At 36.8% G+C, this 20,588-nt stretch overlaps 1 protein-coding gene and 1 long non-coding RNA gene across 4 annotated transcripts in view; one reads left to right on the top strand and one right to left on the bottom strand.

Annotated features, from left to right (window-relative positions):
- LOC121239825 overlaps positions 1–20,265 on the bottom strand; it is a 40,254-nt gene extending 19,989 nt beyond the window's left edge. For all 3 annotated transcript variants that reach the window (XR_005935373.1, XM_041137160.1, XM_041137172.1), the window contains exons 1-5: positions 20,098–20,265; positions 18,720–18,862; positions 12,655–13,180; positions 10,770–10,920; positions 287–397 (exon numbers count right to left, since the gene is read on the bottom strand). Coding sequence is in view for 2 of the 3 variants with exons in the window: in XM_041137160.1 (XP_040993094.1) it covers positions 287–397; positions 10,770–10,920; positions 12,655–13,180; positions 18,720–18,862; positions 20,098–20,107 (941 nt within the window). In the remaining variant the exon portion in view is untranslated. The remainder of the gene's footprint in view (positions 1–286; positions 398–10,769; positions 10,921–12,654; positions 13,181–18,719; positions 18,863–20,097) is intronic.
- LOC121239842 lies at positions 16,157–16,758 on the top strand. The gene is made up of 3 exons (XR_005935376.1): positions 16,157–16,229; positions 16,314–16,382; positions 16,486–16,758. It is a non-coding gene; the product is annotated as an uncharacterized LOC121239842 (long non-coding RNA).
- Positions 20,266–20,588: the final 323 nt, after the last annotated feature.

Raw genomic sequence — 20,588 nt, 5'->3', positions numbered from 1 at the left:
GGAATCATGCATTCGAGGTTTAACAAAACCATCCATCAAAGGGGGTTGTGCTTTCTACATCATTAGAAAAATAGTTAACAAACTGTATGCATGTTTATGTTCAAAATGGACGCTTTTAACACATATGATCTCAGCACAGAAACTTCATTTGGGTGTTCCAAGTGAGTGAACTCAAACGAATCGAAAACCTAAACCGAACACTTCAGTGGGAATTTATTTGTGCAGATACAACATAGGTTTTCAAGTATAACACATAAGGTAATTTGTTGAAAAGAGTTAGGAGCACCTCGAAAGCCAGGTTGACACTATGCCAGCATAAGGAAGCATGTGGAAGTACTTAACAACTGGTGTAACCATCCATCTGCTGGAGCTTTTTCTGACCAAAGGACCCTGCAAGCTACTCAAATAGAGAAACAGAAAAAAGGGAAAAAAGAAAAAAAAAAAAAAAAAAGAACAGGAAAAAAACACTCAATCACAAAGCGTATACTTGATTATGATATGCGGTCCCTTATACACCAGATTTAAAGTCGACAACCAAATGAACAGTTGATGGAAGAGGAAGCATTCTATTTGGTCCTTCCTCCAATAGGTGGCACTAAATAATGGCAACTCATTTATTCAGCCAATGGATAAAATAACAGTTTCTATAGCACAACCAAATGAGCCTTTTTAATCATCCTCAATACAGGAAAAGACTGTATTAAACACTATCTTATGTGTCTTATCAATATTTTCTCAGTAAGAGTCAGATCCATAGTGTTCAACATAAAGTAAAAGTAATACATATCAATAAGAGCCATCAAAACAAGTAATTCCACCTTGAGGATATTTTACTTTTAAAGTATACAAACAGCAGAGCACCAGCTGTGGAAGAGCAGGAAGGTATGAGGGGCAACGAGAAGGAGAAGCTTGTAGCCAAGGTCTTCAAAGGGTGTCATCAGTGCTCAAAAGTTGAAAGCATGAACAGGGGGAAAATGGATAATTACGAGATTATCAAGGTTATGGGGGATTTAAGACAAGAATTTTGGCACACCTCTAAGAAAGGAAAGTTCACAGTCCACTCCTACCAATCCATGATTACGCATAATACAAATTCATTCCCATGGAAGAGTATTTGGATGACAAAGGCAACCCTAAAGGCAGTTTTTTTGGTATGGATGGCTTCCTTGGGGAAGATCCTCACACTAGACAAACTAGGGAAGCACCTCATCATAGTCATGGATTGGTGTTGTGTGTTCATAAAGAAGTGGAGAGTCCGTCAATTATCTATTACTTAATTGTGAAATTTCTATGACCATGTGGAATGAATTCTTTGCTCGGATAGAATTAGCTTAAGTGATGCTGAAGAGGGTAATTGACCTCCTAGTTTTTAGGAGAGGTATTCAGGGCAACTCTCATATTGCAACAGTACAGAAGATGGTTCCAATTTTCCATGATGTATTTGGAGGGAGAGGAATGAAAGAAACTATGAAGATTGAGAGTCATCAATGGATAAACTTGGAAATCTCTTCCTCAATACTTTACCCCATCGATTGATTGTATTTTTGTTTTTACAAGTATGAAAGAATTTTATTCATCGAATGAATAGGCGAAGCCCATGCATATAGGAAGTATACAAAAGAAAACACATAATTACATTCTATAAAGAAGAAAACGAAAACAGAAAATCATGAGCTGAATCTCCATTAAGCAGTATAGCTGAAAACCATTGAAATAAAGAGAACACAGAGAATTTCCAGATTTCCTCCATAGTGCGCTCCCTATTATTGAAACATCTCTCATTCCTTTCTAACCAAATACACCACATAAGACACAAATGAACCATCTTCCACACAGCAGCCACTTGAGGAGAACTTTGAAGTCCAATCCAACACGCAAGTAGATCCACTACTTTCATAGGCATCACCCAAGCCATCTCAACTCTACTAAAAACACCATCCCACAATGCCTTTGCCCCCTCGCAATGCAGAAGTAAATGTGTGACATACCAGTTTTGGTTTTAGGGTATATAAGTAATTTTTCCTAGTAAACTTATATTTTTAGAATTTATATTTTTATGATTATAGTTTTACCAGAATTTATATGTACTTTATCTTTATATTTTCTATTATAGTTGCGATTTATGATTTGTTAGAGTTTTGTTTTAATAAGGATTTCTAAAATGTATCAGATTATGTACTACGGTTTTGTTTTGAAATTTAAAGTTTATAATTTTTTTCTTCTAGTCACCGAACCTCATCACTTTGTTAGCCTCTGTTGAGAACTTCAAACCACCCAATCCGTATGTTTCTCTCGGTGATTTTGTTTGTTTTGCTAACGTCCTAGTGGAACACCAACTCTGTTGCCTAGTATCTTCTATACATGCACGTCTCCACTCTCTTGCGCGTGCACGTCTATGCTCTTCTAGGGTTTCTCTAATTCTCTATCACCTACCATTATAAATATCGCTTACCTCGTACAAGAGGAGTATCTCGTGAGCCACTCCAAACCATCTGCTTCTGAAACACCCAGAGTACCAAAACACTGCCGTTTAAGCCTTAGATTCTTCCAACCGCCGCCGACCACCATAGGACATCAGAGCACCACCCGTGGAACCAGAAACTGCCGACCCGCTCAGCCCCAGCACACCCACTCCCTTCCGGTAAGATCTCGACCGCCGCAGCCTTGTTTTTGATTTCGGTAGTTCTCGGCTCAGTCTCTCTCTCTCTCTTTCTCTCACTCGGTGCCGCACCATCGTAGGAACCCCCAGTCGCGCCGCCGACCACTCCCAGCCACCAGAACTGCCGTCGAGTTAGCCCCTCTCCCTCGGTGAGCTCCTCCATCGCAGACCCTTTCTCTCTACTCTGTGTTTTTGGTTGCCATGTACTCGGGTTCTTGAAGAACCCGTGGGTTTCTTTTTGATGGGCCTTGGGCCTTAGGCCCGTATGAGGTTGGGATGGGCTTATTTCCTGTTTGGGCTCATGTAGTACAGTATTATATTTATGGGCCAGAGTTTTGACTTTTTGCAGATTATAATAATGTTTAATTGAATTTGATCTTATTTTATTTCAATAATTATTTTAGTGAAATTTATTGAGTTTAATATTACTAGTTGAGTTATTAAATAAATGTAGTTAATTAAAGGTTCATTTTTTTAATAAAAAATGTTTAAAGAATTAGAAATATGTTTTAAAGTATAATGTTAAGTCTAATATTTGAGTTAAATTTCCTTTGTCAATTTAGTAAGATTTTAATAAAATTTCTATGTTAAGAATTTAGTGGAATTTGTTAAGTTTCTTATAAGATTTAATAATTATGTTGAGAAATGAAACTTAGTTTAAGAATTTAAGTTTTTGTGAATTATTTTAAAATAGCTCGAGTATTTCTACTCAATTATAAATTAATATTTTAAGTAATTTAAATACTATGAATTATTGATTTTAGTGTTAAACAAATATTGGTTTGACTATATTTTAGAATTTCGAATTTAGTTAAGTAAGATATTAGCATTTATTTATTTTCCAAACAATTTAGTGATAGTTATTTATTGAATATAGGTCTCAAGTTACGAAGTATTATTCAAGAAGACACGCATCAAGGTAAGTAAATTTGATCATAAATTAGGATCATCACAGTTAGCTTATATGTATGTATCATCCAAGCCAGTTCATTGATAGCCACTATTTATGAACCGCTCATGTCATATGCAAGCATGTCATCTAGCATAGCATACGACCATGTCATTCTGCATCATGTTTAAATTCAGAATTTATGATTATGTATATAGTATGTCATGCATCTCATGTGTATAAGACACGTAAGCCATCTTAAATTCAAGTGTAAGATAATATCAGATCAGTTAATAAGATGGCCATTCAGATGCATGGTACCAATGCAGTTCAGTTCAGTTCAGGGTGGTGTGCAAGCCATGAACTCAGTCGTGGTCCACCATACTATGCTAGAATACTATCAGCAATTCCCCTTGCTGCAGCGGGATGTGGGGCTGGTGCACAACCTTGCACACAGGGTTAAGTGTGTTGGCCAGTCAGATAAATCAGTTAAATCAGTCAGATCAGTCTGTTAATTCAGTTAAGACAGTCATACATAGCATAAGCATCAGCATGAACAGTCATGAATTTTTTAAGCTCAGCATGAAAGTTGTTATGAAAATCTTATGTTTATTACGTTTACGTTGTGATAAATTTCTTACTGAGTCATCGACTCATTTTAGTTTGTTTTCATGTTTTTAACCACCCAAGTGAAGATGATGATTACGAGCAGGCAGGCCAGGAGTAGAAGGAGCATTTATTTTTTTTTAGTTCAGACTTTCTAAAATAAACATGTTTTTATGACATGAATTTATTTCAGTTTATTTCATTTAATGTTTTGGAAGACAGTTTTATTAGACATTTTTCTGCATAATAAAAGTTCAATTTTTTTTTAAATTATGAAATTATGGGATCTATTACCGGATTATTTTTATGGAAAATACGTGGCACTCCTAGCCTACGGGAAGGGGGTGTTACAAAATGATCCACAAATTCCCTATGTTTGTTACACATGAAACACCACTCCATAACAAGAAGACCGCGCTTTCTCAAGTTATCGATCATCAGAATGTTCCCGAGTGATGTTGTCCATATGAAAAAAGCGATTTTGGAAGGCACATGAGACCTCCAAATACTCTTCCAAGAAAAAGGAGAACAATGCTCAACAGTCAACGCCTTATAGTAAGACCGTACCAAAAACTTTTTACTACTCATATGTTTCCATAACATTCTGTCCCAAAAAATCAGAGACCTCGTCAAGTTCTCAGTCCTGTACAGCTCTAGTTAAACACCGAAAACTTTTCACTACTCGTATGTTTCTATAACATTCTATCTCAAAAAATCAGAGACCTCGTCAAGTTCTCAGTCCTGTACAACTCTAGTTAAACAAACATCCCACTGCAATGTACCATTAGAACGGTTTAACAAATCAGCAACAGTAGCGTTTCGATTGGATGCCAAACGAAAAATAACCGGAAACGTACTAGAAAGAAACCGATCACCACACCAAACATCAAGCCAAAAACGAATTTTTGAACCCTCACCAATAGCAAAATTTATATTTTAGCAAAAATCTCTCAACCCTTTCTAATAAATCTCCAAAGACTCACACCATAAGCCCCCCTCACCTCTTTAGAACACCAACACCCCCCCCCCCCCCCCCCCCCCCCCCCCCCCCCCCCCCCCCCCCCCCCCCCCCCCCCCCCCCCCCCAGAGAAAAAAAAAAAAACTCCCATATTTCCGATCTATAACCTCCATCCACAATGACTCCCCTTTCAATTGAACGTCCACAACCATTTCCCGAACAAAGCCTTGTTGAAACTTCTCAAATTTTGAACCCCCAAGCCTCTTGTTTGAAACAGGAGAACAAACTCTATTCCAACTAATAAGGTGAATTTTAGTCTCCTCTCCCATTCCATCCCACAAAAAAGTATGAAATAATTTTTCACTTCGGTTTGCCACCCCTGCAGGCAATGGTAATAAGTTGGAAGACTAGAACGAGTACTTTTAATAAGAATAATTCTAACCCCTTTAGACAGGTATAATCACTTCTAACTCGCCAACATTTTCTCAATCTTCTCAACTACCCCACCCCATATGGACTTAGCCTTAAAAGACGACTCCAACGGAAGGCCATGATATTTCATAAGTAAAAAAGCAACTTTACAACCCAAAAGAGCCACCAAATAGTTAATATTCCACACCTCCCCCGAACAAAAGCATCATCAGCATTTCCCACCAAACAGGTAGTATTTGCCTACCTCGAACAAAAGCATTTTGGGGTTTAGAAATAATTTTCTCCATCATTGTACTTATACAGTTAGCAAGCACCTTTGGGATTATCTTATAAACCCCACTTACAAGACTAATAGGGTGAAAATCCTTCAACTCAGATGCCCCGACTATCTTAGGAATGAGAGCAATAAATGTGGCATTTTTTTTTTTTTTGATAAGTAAAAGTAATATATATAAATCAATAGGAGTAACCAAGTACATTGAATGTATACAAGAAAATCCCTAACCCATACTAAGGAGCTCCTACTGCCCCAAAAAGCCCATGCAAAACTACCCAAAATACATCAAACCTGAGTTAGAATAAATCACACCTCCCCAACCCAACCCAATGTTTCCCGTAGCCCAACCTACACCCGAAATACCCTCTATGCGAAAGACGCTCTTAGAGCTACCACCCTTAGCGTCATAGTTGATTGCACAAAAAAGACGCTTCAACTCCCTGCTTTTCTTAAAGCTTGATTTGGTATCACATGAGTGGCTCTCCTCAATTTCAGTGAGTAGAGCTTTAAACTGGTCTTCACATCATCCATGTGAGATTCTCACAATATGCTGAATCTCATTAGCCTTTTGCAAAACCCAATCCGGAGATAATCTATCTATATTATTTAATGGAGGAAGAGATACCAAGGGGACAACGTCTTCCCCCGAAGTAGCACCCAACATAGTTCCAAACGACACCAACAATAAACCCTTGTTCAAATCCTATGCCCCCTCAACAACTCCATTGGTACTCTCCATTGGAGATTCTGGGTTGACAGTCAGTCCCTTCGTCTCTTGTGACCTTGTATGTGCAACTTCGACTGACCCTAACGTCGAAACCAAATCCAAGGGTCCCATCATTGTTATCTGTGCCTTCCCACCGTGCTCCAAGCCTTCCACAGACTCTACTCCTGTCGTGGATTTCTCAGATACCAAACATGTCGCCTTCTTCGCTATTATGACTGGGGACAAGTCAGAAAACTCCCCCAAGTGTTCCGTAGAAAGTTGCGTGCATTTCTGCATAGGAGCTGTAGTCACCGACGAAGGAATGCCGGCGTAGGGGTTGCCAGGATAGACAACGAAGGTTACAAAAGTGGAGCCCTTCTCAAACACGAGCCCATGGATCTTCGGCCTCCATTTCGGGTTTGGGAGGCGAAATGGGCTTATGCGGCCCAGCCCAAGTTTGGCCTTCGCTTTGTCTGGTTTCAAACTATTACACCCAGTAGACTTCCTTTTTCCTATTTTTAGGGGCCACATATGTTGGCCCAATCCCAGGCCTAAACCTTTGATTATCTTAAAAATCCAAGACTTTCTCCTCTCTAAACAATTTCAAATCCTCCTTCATGCCCGTTAGCTCCTTTTCCAGACTATGCAGATACCTCTGCAACTCATTTTCTCCTGGACAACTATCCATTTCAGGTAATTCGCGTCTTGCCGCTTCCCTCTTCAGACCAAGTCCCACCGAAAGTTCCCCTGCCATGGCTCCCTTGCAATAAATGTGGCATAAGAGACTTCTCAAACTTATGATAAGAATAAAATTCTTGAAACACCCGCATCACATCTTCTTCAAAACATCTCAACAAGTTTGAAAAAATGCCATAGAAAAACCATCCAGATCAGGGGTTTTATCTTTAACCATCTCACAAACCACCTGATAAACCTCATTATCCTCAAATGGTCTCTCCAACCAGATCGCAGAAAAATGATTCAATGTTTCAAAAACCAAACTATCAAGATTGAGCCTCCATTCAGCTGTTTCAGTTAGAAGAACTTCATAAAACTGCACAATATAATCCTGAATCACGGAAGGGGATGAAAGTACACTGTTATCAGAGTGAAGCAACTCGATGGCGTTACAACGGCTATGTGAGTTAGCCAATCTGTGAAAAAATTTAGTAAATTTGTCACCCTCTTTCAACCATAGGGCCCTCAGCTTTTGCTTCCAAGATATCTCCTCCAATAAAATCCTCTCACGCTCGATCACCACTTCTTTTTTCCTCAACAATGCCACCTCATTCATAACCTCATTCTCCTCCCCAACCTCCAACGCATGCAACTCCTCCAAAAGGGAATTTTTCTGATTATCAAGATTCTCAAATACTTCAGCATTCCACTTCTTTAACGTCTTCAAGGCCTTAAGTTTTCCAGCAAGTATAAAACTAGGTGTTCCGTACATTGATAAGAAGTCCACCAACTCCTAACCTTATCCACAAGCCCATCAACTCCAAGCCACATGTTTTCAAACTTAAAATACCGTTGACCTCCATGTATACCACCACAATCTAGCAAAATAGGGAAGTTATCTGAACAAACACGAGGCATTCTCTTCTAACATAGCTCAAGAAAATGAATCCTCCAAGATGGAGATACAAGGAATCTATCCAGTCTTGACCAGCTCCTATCGTTGGACCAAGTGAATACTCCCCCTACAAGGGGAAGATTCAAAAGATTCAAATCAAAGAAAACTCCAAAAATTCCTCCATGGCCGAAAACATACAAGGTTCTCCTGAACGCTCACTAGGGAACCAAATAATGTTGAAATCCCCACATATACACCAAGGCAATTCCCACAAATAATACAAATCCGCCAATTCCTCCCACAATAAACATTTATCCCTATCCAAGTTTGGCCCATAAACTCCCCCAAAAGCCCACTTCCACCCATCCTCAATATTTTTAAAAGAACATGCTACAGTAAAATTCCCAATACACTCCAATAAATCCACCACTCTATTATCCCACATCATAAGAACACCTCCTGAAGCTCCCAAAGAAGCCAAATACACCCAACCCACAAAAGCACACCCCCACAAGCTACAAATAATACTTCTTTCAATAAAACCCAGCTTTGTTTCTTGAAAACATACGATATCAATCTTCCAGATATGAAGAAGAGACCTAATGCGAAGACGCTTGTTAACGCCATTAATCCCCCTCACATTCCAAGAGAGAATCTTAGGCTTCATGAGAAAAATGAGACTCCCTCCCTTTCAATCTGTCCCTCCCAACACTGCCCTCCTTTGTATCATAATTAATGGAACATTCTAATCTTCTTAACTCCCTTTCCTTCTTAGAAGCTAACTTCAACGCTGATGAGCGACCACCTTTGATAGCAACAAGAAGAGCCTTAAATTACTCTTCAAATCCTACGCAAGATATCCCCACACATGCCTGTAATTCTTCTACCTTTTTTAAAACCCAATCCACGGCAATTTTGGTTGAAGCATGAGGCGGGAGGGTACGTATAGGAGTCGGACTACCCACATCCTCATCAAAGCATTCCCCCTCATATAATTCCAACTGTAAATTGGGCCCAACCAAATCCCCTCCAGAAGAAGTCTCCTGATGTAGATCTCTAGAAAAAGCCAATAACGAGCTATTGTTCATCTCAGTATGCAAAACATCTTCAACTGGATAAATAGGCTTTAACAATAAAGGAACCGAGTCCAGAAAATGCACACCATTAACCAAAGGAGCCAAAGACACAAATGGATTAAACTCCCCTTCACTCACCACCTCCTTTTCAATGTCTCGTACCAGTAATTCGCCCTCTTCCACCTCCGATGACAGAACCGTTTCCAACACACCACTAGAGCCCATAGGGCCCAACCCCAACTTAACCCATTTCAACATGAGATCCACATTAAATTTCATATCCAATAACGCATTATCCATGGCCTTCAGCGACAAATCCTTCCCAACCCCTGACGTGCCTTCGTTGGGACTCATACTGTTACCTTTGAGAATATGAACAAACTTCTGCATCGACTGCCCTCCCAAATGCAAGCTCTTCCCAATAGACATCCCATGAACGTACCCTCCATACACGACGGCGGCTTCTTCAAAACCTCTACAAAGGTCCCCTTCCGTCCCTCATCAACATAAGAATATGATGCAACCTTCTGAGGTACCCTATATTTTACACCCGAAACAGAGGAAGAAGAAACAACCACTCTCAGCGAGTCTTCAAACCTCCTCCACCCCTTGCGCCCTTAGACCCTTCAGGAATAGCGATGAACCACGCCTTCTTTCTTGTCCAAACTCTGACGAAGACAAAAACTGCCCATAACTATTGTGACATCTTTGAACCACCAACACTTGATTCCCCTTACTTTTGAGTTTTTTATAAAACTCAAAGGAACCAACGAACGCTCCACAAGCTCCCACCGCAGATGCCAACCATTCCATAGCAACAACATCAATGGAAATGAACTTAGTGACCCTACGACTACTCTCAGTTATCCTCCACCAATGAGCATTTTTCTTTTTTAAGCTCAAAGAGCTTCTGACAAATAATTCAAACACAAACCCATCAAACAGACCAGTACCAAGAACAACCCAAAAAACAGTGAGAATAATAGAAGAAAGAAAAAAAAAAAAAAAAGAAGATTGAAATGAAAAGAAAAACCAAGCTAGAAGAAAGATTAATGGATTATTCCCGGCGAGAAGGACTAGGAATGGGGAGATGAAGAGTCATGAGAGAGAGAGAGAGAGAGAGAGAGAGGATATTTACCGACTTTAACTATGACGAACTAGAACACATAAGCGATGCTCTTGTATATGTCCCATATACTTGGGCCTTTGTCTATTTTTATGTTCAATAAAATTTTGTTTACGGACCAGGAAAAAAATAAATTCTAACATGAGTAAAGTTGAAGCTTATCACCAAGTTACATTTATGTTTAGGAACAATTAATTTAGTATTCGAGCAAGTTCAAGCTGATTCACAAGCTACTTAATTTTGACATAATAGATTATTTATAACACATCTTATAGCATTATTTACAAAATTTGGCAAACAAAGGGCAACTGATTACCAAGGAAAAAAATGATAGACCTAACAAACATCCAAGCACCGTTCTCCACAAACAAGGAATCAGCGATCACACATTTACACCTTTAGCCCCCGCCCCTCCCTCCCTAGCCAAAAGGGGAAATGAAATATACAAAAGTAGCTTGTGCCCAAACCTTTCTAAAGCATCTTTAATGGGAACTTGAAATCCCTCCTCATTGACTGATTGGGTGCAGTACATTATATAAAAGCGAAGAGCTGTCTTTTCTTTGCTGAGAGAACATACAACATGGCTTTCCGAAACCACTAGTTCAGTCTGATTAATACCTATTCCATGTGCAAGAATCATATTCAATTATCAGCAAGCCTCTCAAAAAAATTGAAAGCAATGGAAAATTCTAAGGTAATTAAATTATTCTAATCTCTAACAAGTGCTGATAATAATTTTTTTTTATAAGTAGTCAATGATTTATAATAAAAAAGGAAAAAGGCGTAGCCCAATTGCATAGGAAGTATACAAGAGAAACACTTAACTACAAATAGAAAGAGAGAGAGAGAGAGAGAGAGAGAGAGAAGAAATCAAGAAAATTCAACCTCTCCTAATATTTTTCCAATATATGCATATATATACATAAGTATACATACTCATGCACAGCAGCCCCAGACACGAACGGCATCTCGGAGGGCAAGCAAAGTACCATACTCAGAGGGCAAGCAAATTTTCAAGAGCTTCCAGTTAACATGACCTATCCCCCAACCCAAAGACACGACTTAATGCCACTGCCCGAAACATCCTCACACCTATAGGACACATTGTATAGGGAGACTACTATCCAATGACTCCAAAGGAGTCAGCTCATTTCCATTGACAAGAAGCAAATCATAAGAAGAGGCTACAGACACTTGCTAATTATGAGGTAGGTAAACGCCTAAAATTCATGGATTGGGCTGCCGTACCATTCAGTCCTTATATATTTCATGTTTCTAGCTAAATATGTAATTTAAATTGATCAGAAATAGCTAAAAGCAAACTAACCGACATCAATTTATACATTATACATTGATAGATGAACATGGTGTTTAAATAAGCTACCTCATACTTTAAAAACTAATAATGGTTTGCCTTCCACTCGTGTCAACAAATGTCTAGAAAATGATTAATATGTAACTCAGACCAACAAGAATATCTTGTATGGGGAAGGAAAATTTGAGCCATTGGACTAGGTTCGACCTCAATGGGAAAATGGGAAAGTAAAACAAAGCACCTAACAACATATTATTACTTCCCTTAATAGAAAGGCTGCTACAAAGGAAATCTATGGGATTTAGATCCTCTTCCAATAATGATTTGCAGAAAAAATATCTCCACAAAAAATTTATCTACAGAAGAATCAAAGCCCACAGTAGAACAGCACCATAGAAGTGAAACTCTAGCAAAGCGCCAACAAGATTCTAGTAATGTAATCCAATATGAATTGAAGATCATTCTAACTGCCACAGTAATATCCATTGGAGAATGGTGATATATTTTACAAGCACCAAAAATGAGAAATCAAACTGATGATTTATGGCTAATGAGGCTCCCCATGTCACATATAATGGCAAAAAGCAAGGTCAAGTCTCATTTATGTACATGTAAGAAAAACAGAGAGCACATCCTAATGATCGGCAAGATTCAAACTTAAATAGGTGGCATATTACCATTGCTCAAGCAGATTTATTCTCATTAAACAGATGTAATATCCTCTCAGGATATAAACTATTAAGCTGCATCAGGAAATAGAATTAAGGTGAAAATAAGTTACCATGAGATACCCATGCTAGTAAAACAGCATGTTTAATTTCTACTCAAAATCCCACTAACATTGTACTTAAAAATTAGATGATATACTGGGTGGAAAAGCGAATGAAATGCAAAATATGCTATAAAATGGTTACAAAACACAAAAGCCTTTCACTGCAATCAAATTTTAACAAGTAGTTCATCTATCTACCTAAAATTTTGAATTTTTTTATAGGTAAGTTCATCTACCTATCTAATATGAAATGAATAAAGCATACCCGTTGCCTCCTTAACAGCTAAATATGCAAGCTGGAGCAAAGCAGATTCATTGACATTTGGGTCTTCTTTAGAAGGTTTTCTAATGAGTCTTCTCTTCCTGTTCATCTGTTTTGCCTCTACTTGACCTTCTGAATTGAGGTTAGAGATGTCAACATCTTTTTCAATCACAGACCAAACTCCCTGGGTGATGGAACTGAATAGCAAGAAGCAGTTCTCCTTCTTGTAGTCAAATAAGAGTACTGAAACTTTGGACATTGGCCATCCCTCTATATTTGGAACATCGTTTGATGCGTCTAATTTTGTGGATATATCACATGCTTCCATGATTGTTCTCTCTGTAACTGAAAGCTGTTTCTCCAAGTCATCCAATTCGGTATCGTCAGATCTTTGCATGAGTTTCATATGCGCCAATAACGCCGGTTTCAGAATCACAACCAATTTGCAAAAGGCCTCAAACCCCAAGACTTCCAACTGCGGATGTCGTTTCCTTAGGTAGTAGTTGTACAGTAACACAATGGCATGCAGCTGATAGAAATCAATTTCAAAAGCACAACAAACAGTTCAGAGTGAAGAATGACACATATACATGCATATATCAATTTGCATGCATTGATGGTGTAAATGACAGTGAAGGCGTGCATAAAAGAACTTATAGCCTTTGTCCTTCACATGTACCTGCGGAATATTTAGCTCAAATAGGTCAAATAGCTCAAATAGGACTGTTCTTCTTATACCAAGTTCACAATATAACAAAAAAGTTGAGTGAGAGGAGAGAAAAGAAGGCTGTCAAAAAAGAGGGCCCATAAGAATTAGGGTTCTCAAGTTCTCCTACAAGCAGCATTTAAAAATTTTCCCTTAATATTAAGATATCATAAATATGTCAAGATACGTCAACAGATAGTGTCCCCACATTTTGTATCGAGCATTCATGAAGAAGACTCACCTTGAATAATCTTCTCTAATGCCATCTGTGAAATTTGGTGGCTCCCACAATGAAGTAACGTCAACTCAAGTATTACCTCCAGGTATTGTTGAGTAAAGGCTCTAGTAGAAGTGAGTTAAAATGATTGTCCATGTGTATGGGGGGCCTCCAATAATTTATGCATAACACTTGGATTACTGAGGAAAAGGTTTTATCAAGGGGGACACAAGCTGGAGTTTAATTTGATGTGTTCGTTGGTATATTCATGCGTTGTGCTGTGAATGGCTAAGTGGTAGAATTTCACATTGAATAGCAGAAATAAGTTGTTGATACAGCATTGTTACACTCAAACCACTAGCTAAGCATTTGGGATAAGGTAGTGAGCCAACATTAACCAAGCTGTTGTCTCCTGACTCACACAAAACCCCATCAAGATCTTATCTTTTCATGTTGCCCAGCCAATCCAGAACAATACAAACATAAAGACAACCCTTAGAGGCTATTGGTGTTTGCATAATGGAATTAAGAACTTTGAGATGTTTAGGTACAAGAAGCATTGTTTTTTTATATTAATAAAGAAGAACTTTATTAATGAGAAATGTAGGCATAGCCACAAGAAGCATTGTTAAATAGGAAAAAAAAAAAAAATCGAGCTACATTCATTCAAGTGACACTATTCATCAAACCCAAACCCAATATAATAGAGCTGAGTGTTTTTTTTATATAAGTAACATATTATATTAATAAGACTAGGCATAGCCCAAGTACATGGGGGGTATACAAGAGTTTAAAGCTATATAAGAGGAAGAAATAGAACCAAGAAAATCATGAAAATCTCAATCTACAACATTCGCCCATAGGAACAAAGTTTTAACAAAGAACAGTCTAATCTCTTCCAATGTCGCTCCTTATCTTCAAAAGTCCGATCATTTCGTTCCTTCCATAGGCACCAAAGAATACATATAGGAACCATCTTCCATCTTCCACACAGTTGTGATTTGTGGAATTCCGCCCAAATTCTTCCAACTAGCCAGCAGCTCAACCACCATAGCAAGCATAATGCAAGCTAAATCCAATCTTCCAAAGACATCATCCCATAGTGATCTAGCGACCTAGCAATGCAATAGATGATGATCCACAGTCTCACCAGTCTTTCTGCACATACAACACCAGTCCACAACAATCACTCGACATATTTGTAAGTTATCCATAGTCAAAATCCTGCCCAGAGAAGCTGTCCAAGCGAAAATGATCGCCTTAAGAGGCGCCTTATTTCTCCAAATAATTTTCCATGAAAAGCTATTATGCTGCAAATTTATGAGGGTCTTATAAAAGGAGCAGACAGAAAAAGCGCCTTTTCTAACAGGTATCCACCACAACTTATCAGTTCCCTGAGTGCTCAATCTCATGGCATACAAGGTTCTGAAAAATCAGCAAAGCTACCAACTTCCCAATTATGGGCCGCCCTCATAAAGTTCACATTCCGTTGGATTGAGCCACCGAACATCTCCATGAAGCTCGCCACTGATGCTTCCTGTTCACAAGCAATCCTGAAAATTGTAGGGAATGTGTCCTTAAGGGCACAATCTCCATACCATAAATCATGCCGGAATTTTATTCTAAATTCGTCATCCATCACGATTCTAGTGTGTTGAGCAAACACCCCCCAACCTCTTTGTATGTGCTTCCAAACTCCCACTCCATACACCCCTTATACCTCCCTAGTACTTAGAATATCTGTGAATGGTAATGAAATGGTTTGTGAATAGTAGTAAAATGGTTTAGTTAAGATGTTTTATTGGATTTTGGAAAATGTGAGAGAAAAAGTTAAATACAAATATTATAAAGTTAAAAAATTGTTTAAATATTATTTTTAATATTATTTTTGTTTTGAAATTTGAAAAAAGTTGTATTGTTTTTTTTATGTTTTGTTTGAAAGTTTGGAAAAGTTGTATTGGGTTGTGTTTGGATAATAATAAGGTAATGATTATATGAAAATGTTGAAGATTTGAAATTAAAAAGTATTTTGCATATGAGTAATGTTTGGAAAAGAAATATCTGAGAATACCTCAATGTCCAAACAAATCGATGTCTACTGGTTTTGTTCCATGTTCCCGTGTTGGTAGGATTTCTTAAGTAAAATTTGCAACCTTTTTCACCCTTTAAGTTTTTTTCCTATTACTAGGAATTTTCTGCATGTCTTATCCTTTTTTTTTTTTATACTTAATTTTCCCTCTTGCGATATTTAAATTCTTTTTTTATATTTTTCCTTCCTGCGATATGTGAAATATCTAGTCTTCCATTCTGCGTTATTGTTGTGCTTAAACAATATGGTGGGGCTTCTGACCCTTCAACATAGCCATGTAAAACTTTTCCAACTAAATTATTTTTGGTTCTGTTCTTATGCAGGATCCTTCATTTTTTTGTACTCTTTTGCTGCATATTGATATATTTTCAAATTTATAAGGACATATGCTGCATCCCTCCTCTGGTTTCTAAATGTACTTCTGGGGAACATAAGCATAAACTATCACGCTTAAGTATAGCGTAGAAATATTGTTACTTATGCAGGATCCTGAAAGGATATTCTCATCAAACACAGATGACACTTTTGTTCATCACCAATGCGTTCAGCTTAATAAATATCTGCAAGTAACATGTAGCCCCTTCTTTGTTGCTTTGTTTTACTGCTCTCTTGTACATGATTCTGTTGCCTGATTCTGCAGTCTTCCCCAGGTTCTCTTGTCAATTGCTAATGTTGCTGAACAGCATGAAGTATGGGATTTTTTGAGTGTTTCCTCAAAGGTGTGCATCTTCTTAAGATTTGTTACATGCAATCTTGCGTGCGCACATATTTGAATAACCTGCTGACATCTAAACCTTATAAAAACACTTTTCTTTTGTGAAGAATTATGCTTTCGGAAAAGCTTCCTCAGTGATGAGAACCCTGGCAGGTATGTGGTTTTTGCTTCACCCTAACTGTTCCTGTGTCTAGGTTGTAATCATTTTTTATGTGGTGGTATGCAAATGTATGCTGATGGTATTATCTGTTATGTCTCTGAATTGCTTGTTTTATTGTGTAAGTGGACATTGTCTTATCTATGCTCTTTGTGGGTTTCGCAGATTTCTGTCTCTCTTTGTATGAGTTATATGCGTTTAGATTGGCCTTGTGAAGGATTGGGGTATTACTGATTTTTCTCATCTGGGTATATGTTCTTAAATTTCCAGCACCTATTAAATGAGATTTTAATCGTTATCTTTTTGCTTTGGATTTGGATTATCAGTGGAGGGTCAGAGAGACTCAGGACAACTTAGAGAGAGACGAGTTCAACTTTGGGAACAGAGGTGTAGAAGGAGTGATGAACAATCTTGAAGCTGAGAAACTGGGAGATGGAAAACCCCAAACCATGCCTCTAGCAAGTGTCATGAATAGGCTTATACTCATCATGGTTTGGAGAAAAGCTGATCAGAAACCCCAACACATACTCCAGTTTAATAGGCCTCCTTCTAAATTTGATGTTTTGCATTGCGATGTATACAATGTAATATGTAGTATGCAGTCTATTGCCTGTGTGTGTTGATGCCTATTACTATTTATTTTGTTTTATAAAAATTTGAATGAGCAATAAAAATTTAAAAAAATGCCTATAAAAATATTCATTATATAAAAAATAATGAAAAATGATAACCACACCACTTTTCACAACCCTTTACACAATTATGTTTTAAAATGAGGTCTAGTTTTGTAAAATATCTTATAAAAGTAACATCACTTTACATAAATACCATCATTTTCAACATGTGTTGTGAAATATGTTGTGAAATGTGTTGTGTGAATATCATTACTCATAAAAATAAGCATAGAGACCTATAAAAAAAGAGTTTTAAAAATTTTTAAAAAGATTTAAAAAAAAAAAAACATAAAAAAATTCCAAGTGATAAACCCGAATATCCGCCCCGGGTAAACCCGGCCAAAACCCAGGCCACTCTCTTTTCAAAACCCGGACACGGATCCAGGTATTGTCGGGTACCCGGATCCTTGTCCAGATCTACAGCCCTAGCACACGGGGTTAATGTGTGTTGGGAAATTAAGATGAGAAAATGGAAATCAAGTTTTATAAGTCATACATGCCATGAACATAAGTATTGATGTTTCAGATTTTATATCAATATTATGCTTATTTTTAGAAAAACCTTATGTTTATTACGTTTACGGTGTTTGTGGATGGTGGTCTCACAGACTAATCCCTATGTGCCTCTTAATGAGTCTTCGACTCATTTTATTTATTTTATGTTTTTAAGCACCCAGGTGAAGAACAAGACTAGGATGAGCAGGCGGGTCAGGCTTAGACGGGGCAGCCTAGTATTACTTAGATCTATGTGTCCTTAGTTTATTTTTATCTGAGTTAGCATATATTTTATTTTATTTTACGCATTAATAAGTCTTCGACTCATTTTATTTTTATTTTATGTTTTTAACCACCCAGGTGAAGAAGACGACCAGGATCAACAGGTGGGCCAAGCTTAGATAGAGCAGCCTAGTATTACTTAGATCTATGCATCCTTAGTTTGATTAATATCTGAGTTGGGATTTATTTTATTTTATTTTATTTTTCGAATTCAAAACTCTGAGTAAGTCTTTATTTGAGGGCTTTATTCCTTTAAGAACTCTTTTTACAAAATAAAGAGATGTTTTATTTACTTATGCGAGTCTCGCCTGACTTCAATTATGAAAATACGTGACATCCCTAACCTACGGAAAGGGGTGTTACAAATAATCCCTTATAAGTTCTAATTGGTGTACTTATGATGCAGAGACCTGATTCCCAGGAGAGCCATTATGTGATATAGATTATAATGATCAGTCCTGATTCGTTTATTGTAACAAATATTTAATTTCAGCAAAGCATATATCAAAGATTGATTCTTAGTATCTAAGATTTGAGTCTATGAAGTTCAATCTTTTTAATTCACGTTCTGAAGGGCTAGCAACAGTACACAGAAAACTCTCTTCGGTAAGAAACCAATGAAAAAAGTATGGAGCCTCAGTCAACATAACCACGTTTCGAACAAAATAATGGCATTGTTTAAAACAACCAATCGAACCATGGAAAAGAGAGACGCATAACATAGATGAAGCACCTGTTTTGCGACTGATTGCTGTAGAGACTGCGATGGAGTGCCCTGCAGAAAAGATTTAGCCGGAAGCATTTGCTCAACCAAGTACTCCAAGAAGGACTGAACAGCATCCTCGGCTGGACATATATCCGATTCAACCATCTCTCCTACAGGATCAATGAGTTCATCAATATGAGTTCCCTTTTATTTTTTAGATTTTATACATCAGGCATTGTCAAACAATCTCAACGCCAAAAAAAATAGAAGAAATCTAAAACTAACCTCACATTCTAATATAAAAAGCAACCAAAATTAAAATTCTAAAAAAAAAAAACAACCCTAGGAGTGGGAGGAAGCAAAATAAGTAATTACAATTCGGAAAGTTAGGGTTTAAGAGCATAGGCAACGGCAGTCTAAAATTTAGCTAGAATCTTAATTTTTAGTTATAGTATCAATTTTTGACTAAATAAGTTTACATTAGACTAGTTATCTTAAAATTAAAATAATAATATAATATTATTATTATTTTTATTATTATTTTTTTGTAAATACAATTCATATATTTCTTATATTTTCATGCTTTGTAAAAATAATGTGTCTACTCTATCAATATTCGTAATCAGTAGAATAAATAATGTGCATGTCATGCATGTTTTACCATTCAAAGAGAGAGGGAAGTGATGAAATAATAAAATATTAATTTCTATTATGAATAGTAGCTAGCCATATTTAGAGAGGACTTAAGATTTACTGTAGCTCAGAGCATTAGCAATGGATTAGCCAAATACCAATGCAAGTCTAAACTTTAGCTAGATGTGAGAAAAAGCCTCCACATTGGACTAGCCAATGGTCCAAAGCTTAAGACTTGAGCTACAGTAAATCTTAAATCCTCTCCAAACATGACTAGCTACTATTCACAATAAAAAGTAATATTTTATTATTTCATCACTTCTCTCTCTCTTTGAATAGTAAAATATGCATGGCATGCACATTATTTATTTTACTGATTGCGAATATTGATAGAGTAGACATATTATTTTTATAAAGTATGAAGATCTAGGAAATATATGAATTGTATTTACAAAATATATATATATAATATTATATTATTATTTTAACTTTGAGATAACTAGTCTAATATAGACTCATTTAGTAAAAAATTGATACTATAGTAAAAAATTAAGATTCTAGTTAAATTTTGGACTTCCATTGCCAATGCTCTCAAGTTAAGTTTTGGACTATTGGCTAGTTTAATGTGAATACTTTTTTTCATATCTAGTTAAAGTTTAGATTTACATTAATATTTGATTAGTCTATTATTAATGCTCTAAATGTTAAAAAAAAGATGAGAGAAAAAAAAAAAAGAGCGAATGAAAGTGAAAGTACAGCTAAAAAAGTTTACCTGCCACCATCGAATCCGTGTGTAGAAGGTAGTGTCGTACTGAAAAGTGATGGATGGAGGAACAAAATGTATGAGATTTTTTTCATCAACTTTATTCAGAGGCTTCTCTTCTAGGTGTTTGTTTGGTTTGGAAGTTGGAAGGGCGCCAAGCGACCGATCAATGCCAACCCCGCTCCTTTCACATAATCGACAGTATATTTTGTCTTTTCTAGTTAATTTACAAATTAATTATTATTAAAAGAGAGGGTTAATTATTTCTTTTTAAGATAAGATAATAAGATGGGATAAGAAATTTTTAAAATTTTAATTTTAATTTTAATTATATTTTTTAATTTTAAATATTTAATTTTTTCATGTAATTATTATAATTTTTACAAACTTTAAAATAAAATGTAAAAATCATTACAACTTTTTAAATTTTGAAACAAAAATTATATTAAAAAATTATAATTTTTTAACATTATAATATTTTTGTACAATTCTTTTTCTCT

This window comes from Juglans microcarpa x Juglans regia, chromosome 1D (assembly GCF_004785595.1).
Source record: "Juglans microcarpa x Juglans regia isolate MS1-56 chromosome 1D, Jm3101_v1.0, whole genome shotgun sequence".
Classification (NCBI taxonomy): Eukaryota; Viridiplantae; Streptophyta; class Magnoliopsida; order Fagales; family Juglandaceae; genus Juglans; species Juglans microcarpa x Juglans regia.
This window is presented reverse-complemented; position numbering and strand designations above follow the sequence as displayed.